Raw genomic sequence first — 7,405 nt, 5'->3', positions numbered from 1 at the left:
TTTAGGTCTCTTTTCATCTTTTGTTTTTTCTTCCTTAAGTTTTCTGCTTTGAGATTTCTGGATGATTTCCTGGCCTGGGCTAATGTGCCTGATAACTGTAAAATTACACTTTTCACCCTCAGGGCACAGTGTGTGTTGGTACTGCAGGTTGGCTTAAGGGTACGAATGGGTGTGAGAGGTAAGAATTCTCTAGCTGGGGATTTCTTTCCTCTGTATTAAGATGCTTTGGGATCTGGATCTGGTCTCACTCACACGTGCTTTATACTCTGAGGGAGCTATGTGGGCTGAAGTTGAAACAAGAGAGGTTCAGACTGGACATAAGGAGAAGCTATTAGAATCACAGATGGGTTTGGGTTGGAAGGGGCCTAAAGACCATCTTGTTCCACTCCCCTGCCATGGGCAGGGACACCTTCCACTAGACCAGGTTGCTCCTGATCTCCTTGGTAAAATATTTTAAGGTCCTTTAAAGTGGACTTGCTTTGTTCTCTTTCTTCCTCTGTTGTGCCAGCTCTGAAGTTTCAGCGCCAGCTCCTCTGAGGTGTGAAAAGCAGAGTCAACAAAGCACAGTTACTTCAAAAGAGCCAGGTTTCTGAAGGACACACCGACAAGCAGGGCTGGCTCCTCGCTGTCGGAGCTGCGGAACCACCCTCTGAGCAACCTCTGCCCTCGCCTCATCAGAGGCTGTGTGCAAGTGCTCTGCAGATTTGTAATCCCGGCACAGGTTGAAGCTGGGCTCTACATGTCATTTGTACCAAGGCATTTGGGTCACTTGGAGCCCCTTTAGGCCCTGCAAGGGGCTCTGAGCTCTCCCTGGAGCCTTCTCCTCTCCAGGTGAGCACCCCCAGCTCTCCCAGCCTGGCTCCAGAGCAGAGGGGCTCCAGCCCTGGAGCAGCTCCGGGGCCTCCTCTGGACTCTCCAGCAGCTCCAGGTTCTTCTGCTGCTGGCCCCAGGGCTGGGGCAGCTTACTTGGACATTTCTCCGGTGCTCCTGAAGAACTGCCATCCCTCCCCTAACTGAGCTCTCCTAGGGGATCTTTCTTAAAAGCAGTGCTGTGACGAGTGTTTAACTCAGCAGGGGTGATTTTGGCTGGTCTGTGAAGTCGTGCTGGCTGTCCAGAGGGCAGGGTGACCCCTGGCAGGGGGTCTGGCCAGCAGCTGGGGACAAACTGGAGATGAAGGCATCTTCAGCAGTGTTGCTGAGGGACAAACAACCCATCTGAGCTTGCGAGTGGAAGTGTCAGCTCCTGGTGGCACGGGAAGCTCGGAGGAGCATGGAGCCTGCCACGCTGGCTCCAAGATGGGCCAAAAAATGACTGCCCAGAGAAGTGCAATCAGCACAGAATCACTTGCTCTGACCCATCTGCCTGGGCCAGCAAGGAGCTTCCTTAAGTACTTCCTTAATGCACCCGTGGGGCACAGCCCATGGCACGGCCTGACACGTGCATTTCCTTGTTTTTCTTCCCCTTTGGCACAGCCTTGGGAATGTGCTTCTTGGAGTCAATGGACAGACTGGGGTGGGGGCAGAGCAGTTCTGCCTGTGGGACACATCCACCGAGATCCTGCCCAAATGAGCTGGGCATCTCAGCCCGAGCCATTCCCTCCCCACGCTCCTGGGGAAAGGTGCACTCTGGAATAAAATGTTTGTCCTTCCTGGTAACTGCAGGGCTGGTGGCTGATGCTTGCAGGCCTTGAGTGATGCTGGTGTTCTCTGTAGGGAGGCTGTTGATGCTTCCAAGCTATCACGTGGGAACCTGGTGTCATCAGATCGAGTTAAAATAAAACCAGAGCTTAAGGCTTCCCAGCACCACCTCCTTTTGCACCGAGCCAGGAGGCCTCTCCATCACTCGAGGCCTTGAAGACCCAGCTGGATATCAGCAGGGATGACCAGCCAGGATCATACTCTGCAAGGGGCACAGAGGAGATGATCTCTGCACTCCTCCCAGGCCTGTGGGAGAAGAGAAGCAGGCAGCCATGATTCCAGAAACATGGCCAGGGGTGCTCCTTCGGGACAGGCTGCTTCTCCTGAGCCTGTGTGGCTCCTGGCCACACCCTGAGCTCCCGCTTGTTCCAAATAATTCATGCCATCGGTACATGCAAATGGCCCTCGGGTACAATTCCCTTCGAAAGAAAAGGGATTTTGCTGAAAGGCTTGTGGCAGTGTGGGGAGGGGGGTGCTGTACTTGGGGGTGCCAGAGGCAGCCCGAGCTGGGCACTCCACTCTCAGCTCTGCCCCTGACGCCAGCACAGCTCTGTCACCTCTCTGTGACATCCCAGCCTTGCCAAACTCAACAGGAATTTTGTCCCAGCCTTCACTGGAGCCAAGATGTTGTCCTTTGCCTCTGCCTGTAGCTCTCTGTGAGCTGTGACAGTCCATCTTGCCAGGCACCTGTTTCACAGCCACCACCTCTGTCCTCCCCTCCTATTCCTGCTATTAAGCCCTGACTTGCATTAGCCCTAAAGTCCCCTGAGGGAGGCTCTCCTGCCAGAAAAAATCGGGCCCTGCAATCCAACGAACCGGTGAGGACTGCAGAGGCTCTGCTAATGTTTAAGGCACCCAGAGGAGAAGGTACAACAGGACAGCAAACGACTGTATCACAGAGACAAAAAAACCCCACTCCACTTTAGAAACTCCCCAGCCCTGACAGAAGGATAACATGTGAGCCATCCGTGGCCCCCTTCCATACAAATTTCCGCCCTGGTTCAAAAGCAGGATGTGGACAGTAAATAGGGCAGTGACGCCACCGCGCTGCTCTGCCGTGCTGTTTACGAGGGTCCCAGCCCGGTGACACACAGCTCGCCTCGTCCTACGCAGGCGGCGCCCGCTGCCTGCCAGAGAGGAAGAGCCCTTGGCTTTGATCTCCAGGCAAGAAGTGGGGGCCTAATCATAAAAAAGAGGAAATAACTCGCTGCACACACGCTGTTCGTGCAAAATATGAGTCTGTCCTGCCAAGGCAGAGACCTGGAGCAGCTCTCCTGGAGCTGGTCGAGGCAATGATCCCACCCCAGGTGGGATCCTCAGGCTGGGTGCTGCTTGATTCCTGGTGAGCTTTATGGTGCTTTTTCCCTCCCTTTTTTCCTCCTTTTCATTGAGAAAATGGCGTAACAAAGGGAAGCACCTTCCCTTCCTTGCCAGTAACGCAGAAGTTGACCTTGTCAGCTGACAGCCGAATTACCTGCGGCAGCAAAGGGCAAATTACCAGCGAGGTGTGTTTCTGATAGAAGTGGGAGTTCAGGCACACAGTGATTGCTCTATAAAACCAGGACATACTTTCACACGCTTAACCCGGTCGATACGCTGGAAGGGCTGCAGGCTGGGAACAGTTTGCTCAGCTTTTAATGGTTGACTCATTAGCAGTTCGGCCAGATTTGTCTATTTTCTACATTTGGAATAAAAAGCTGAGGCGGGAACATTTTCTCTTTCCCAGTGCCAGGGTGATGAACTGCAGCTCTCACCAGTGCCTCAGCAATACAAGAACTTTATTTACAGTCCACGACCTTGAGGTGCCAGCCCAGAATTACAAAGTTAAGAGGCTGGAAGGGAACTTAAAGCTCATCCAGTTCCATCCCCTGCCATGGGCAGGGACACCTTCCAGTAGACCAGGTTGCTCAAGGCCTTATCCAACCTGGCCTGGAACTCATTTCCAGGGTTGGAGCATCCAGAACTGTCCTAATTTTACCCCAGAATCCTAATTTTAGCCTGCTTTGAGCACGCCTGTGATTGCCCAGCTGCACTGGGATGTCATGTGCCCGTTCCCTGCCCTCACCCCCTGCCTGTCCCCCCCTCACCCTGTCCCCAAACCCTAGTGCGCCACATCCCACACCCTATGGGGACAGGTGCCCTGTCTCTCCTCCCTGTGCCCCTCCTGCAGCCCTGGCCCTATCAGCTACCCGCAGGCCCTCGACCTCCTCCCTGTGCCTTATCCCCTGTCCCCTATCTCTAACCCCTGTCCCCGGGCGCAAGCTCCCTGTCCCCAATCTCCTATCCCGTCTCCAAACCCCCACCACAGGCCCCATCCCTGGTACCCTCCCTTGGGCCATGTCCCGTGTCCCCAGGTCCTGCTCCCCACTCTCCAAGCCCTAATCACCATCCTCTCTCCTGCTGCTCCCGCTCCCCTGTCCTCCATGTCCCCCATGTCCGCCCCCTGTCGCCCATCCTCTGCCCCTGCACCCCCGTCCTCCATCCTGTCCCCGTGCCCTACCCACGTCCCCCATCCATTTCTGTCCCCTCTGCCCTGTTCTGCCATCCCATCCCTGCCCGTCTCCATCCCCACTCCTTCTCCCTGCCGCCACGCTTCCGTCCCCCTCCCCGCGCCGCTGTTCTCGTCCCTGCGGCCTGACCCATCCCTCTGCCAGTCCCTATCCCCGCCTTCTGTTTCCATCCCCGCCTCTCGTTTCTATCCCCGCCTCCTCTCCCCATCCCCGCCCCCTGTCCCCGTCCCCACTACTTTTCCGTGTCCCCATCCCCGCTGCCTGTCCCCGTCTCCCAGCCTGTGCCCCGTCCCCCATCCCCTCCCCCATCCCCATCCCCGTCCCGTCCCCGCCGCGCCGGCGGTGCCCGGGTCGCTGCGGTGTGCTCCCCCCGCCCGGCGGCTCCCGGCGGCTCCCGGCGGCCCCGGCGGCGCCGGCGGCGGTGGCCATGTCGCGGGGGGCGGTGCGGGTGCTGCGGCTGGGCGCGGTGCCGTACGCGGAGGCGCTGCGGGTGCAGGAGCGCTGCGTGGCGGCGGCGCGGGCGGCGCGGGGCCCGGCGGCGCTGGCGGGGCCGGGCGCGGCCCGGGGCGGCCCCGGGGGGCTGCCGGGGCTCCCCGCGGAGAGCGTGGTGCTGAGCGAGCCGGCGCAGCCCGTGTACACCTGGGGGCTGCGGGGCGCGCCGGGCGCGGCGGTGGCCGCGGCGCTGCGGGCGCGGGGCGCGGCGCTGGTGGCGGCGCGGCGCGGCGGCCACATCACGTTCCACGGCCCCGGGCAGCTCCTCGCCTTCCCCGTGCTCGACCTGCGCCGGCGCCGCCTCCCGCTCCGCGCCTACGTGGCCGGGCTGGAGGCGCTGGTGCTGCGGCTCTGCCGCCGCCTCGGGCTGGGCACGGCCCGCGCCCTCCCGCCGCCCTTCACCGGGGTGTGGATGGGCGACAGCAAACTCTGTGCCATCGGTGAGCGGGGACGGCTCCGGGAGCGGGTGTGTGTCTGCAGCCGGGCTGGGAGAGCTGGGGGTGTTCGCCCGGAGAAAAGAAGGCTCCAGGGAGACCTGAGAGCCCCTTCCAGGACCTAAAGGGGCTCGAGGAGGGCTGGAGAGGGACCGGGGACAAGGGGGAATGGCTTCCCACTGCCGGAGAGCAGGGGTAGATGAGATACTGAGAAGAAATTGTTCCCTGTGAGGGTGCTGAGGCCCTAGCACAGGGTGCCCAGAGCAGCTGTGGGTGCCCCATCCCTGGAAGTGCTCGAGGCCAGGTTGGACGGCGCTTGGAGCAACCTGGGACAGTGGGAGGTGTCTCTGCCCGTGGAACACCTCCCAGTCCCATCCTGTGATTCCATGTGCACCATGGCAGGGCACGCTGGCAGGGAACTGTGGGGACGTGCCGTGGAGCTGTGGGTACCGGGGAGGGTGGGTGTGCACAGGGGAGCATGCAGGGGTGGCGTTTGTATCCAGGAGGAGGGGGCAGCATAATTTTGCAGCCCACCCAGGGCCCAGCACTGTGCACCACTGCACCTGTTAGTCTCTTGCACCCAGGGCTGGGTGCCTGCTTGCAGCCCAGTCCCCAGCCTTGCCCCCTTCCCTTGTTCCCCCTCCACATCCTGTACCTCTTCCTGGGACCCTGCAGCCTGGACTTGGGGTCCTGCAGCTATCCTCATGTCCAAGCCCATTGGACACTGCAGCAGCGGGAGGTGCTGGGGGATGCAGGGCTGGGGAGGAGGGATCTGGACATGTTGTGCCCCATCTGCCCCAAATTGGGGGAGCCTGTCTGTGGGTTTTCCCTGGCAGAATTGAGGAGCACAAGATGGTGCGGGGAGGATGTTTATAGTGATCTGGGCAGTGTGGTCACTAAGTCTCTCCCACCAGGGCACCCCTGGTGATGGTGCTGACGGGTGGGTGCTCTTGGCCCCTGCAGGTGTGCACTGTGGGAACTACATCACCTCGCATGGGCTGGCACTGAACTGCTGCACCGACCTCACCTGGTTCGACCACATCGTCCCCTGCGGCCTGGAGGGGAAGGGGGTCACCTCGCTGAGCCACGAGCTGGGGCAGCATGTCGCCGTCAGCCATGTCCTCGAGCCCTTCCTTGACTCCTTCCAGGAGGTGTTTGACTGCACTTTGGTCTCTTCAGAAAGCCCCGGGGATTAGGATTGTTGCAGTGCCTTGGCCGGGTGTTCTGGCAAAGCCACGGCGCAGCCAATGGAGTCGGGGAGCCCAGGGGGGCTCTGCTGAGACAAGAGCTCTTGTGCCTTTGCCTGTAGACTGTGAGTGGACAGTGGCACAGAGGTTCAGGCTGCTGCTTGAACATCCAAACCTCCACTGGGGCTGTTCTCTCCAGCCCCGTGAGTCTCCATCCCTCGGCTGAGACCTGCACGGATAAAAGCGGGAGTTCAGGCACACAGTGATTGCTCTATAAAACCAGGACATACTTTCACACGCTTAACCCGGTCGATACGCTGGAAGGGCTGCAGGCTGGGAACAGCTTGCTCAGCTTTTAATGGTTGGCACGGGTACCACATCCCCACGTCACTTGCTGGGGAAGTACCCAAGCAGGTGCTTTTTTGGGGTTTTTTCTGCTTTTTGCCCCACAAAAATTAAAGATTTGTGTGAATGCTCATGAACACTTTGGACAAGAGGAAGAGGGACTGGTGGGTTGAGCCCTCTTCCCTTGCTGACTGGTAAAAAGAGGCAGATTTTATATATAAAGATAGTTGCTGGGAACTTTGGCTGCTGATCCTTTTCTCATTTATTTACCCCAGACTTTATCAATGACAACCTTTTCCTCACCCTGAGCCCAGGGGAATCCTCACGTGGCAAAGATCCTCTCCCTGGTGTCAGGGAGGGTGGAAGATGGCTGTAAACGTTGGTTAAAACACTGGAGTGCTGTGGGTGCAGTGGAAAAGCAGGAGGATGAGAGAAGGGGGTCAGGGTTCACAAGGAGAGAAGCCACGGCTGTCATGGATCCTCTGGGACCACGCAGCATCCGGGCTGGGTGATGCAGACCTGCTCTCACTGGGTCTGTGGTGCTGGAGGAGGTGTTGCTGTCAGAACTTCAGAGGTCGCTGTCCCAGCTGCAGCATCATAAGCTGATTTAATGGACAGGTTTATTCGGGGGTAAAAAGTCCCCACGTCCTGCTCAGAGCAAGAGCTGACCCCCACCCACAGCCTTTCACTGCTGTTCTGGGCCCTCTCCCTGCCCCACAAGCTTTGGGTTTCTCTGCTG

General features: G+C 59.0%; 1 protein-coding gene across 1 annotated transcript; it reads left to right on the top strand.

The window, feature by feature from the left end:
- Nucleotides 1-4,620: 4,620 nt before the first annotated feature.
- On the top strand, nt 4,621-6,908 carry LIPT2 (lipoyl(octanoyl) transferase 2). Its single transcript, XM_032094712.1, has 2 exons — nt 4,621-5,140; nt 6,098-6,908. The coding sequence occupies exons 1-2, from the start codon at nt 4,636-4,638 to the stop codon at nt 6,328-6,330; spliced, it is 738 nt and encodes a 245-aa protein (XP_031950603.1). The 5' UTR covers nt 4,621-4,635; the 3' UTR covers nt 6,331-6,908.
- The last annotated feature ends 497 nt before the right edge of the window (nt 6,909-7,405 follow it).

Source organism: Corvus moneduloides, chromosome 2 (assembly GCF_009650955.1).
Source record: "Corvus moneduloides isolate bCorMon1 chromosome 2, bCorMon1.pri, whole genome shotgun sequence".
Lineage (NCBI taxonomy): Eukaryota > Metazoa > Chordata > Aves > Passeriformes > Corvidae > Corvus > Corvus moneduloides.
The sequence above is the reverse complement of the archived record's forward strand: the minus strand, read 5'-3'. Positions and strand labels throughout refer to the sequence as shown.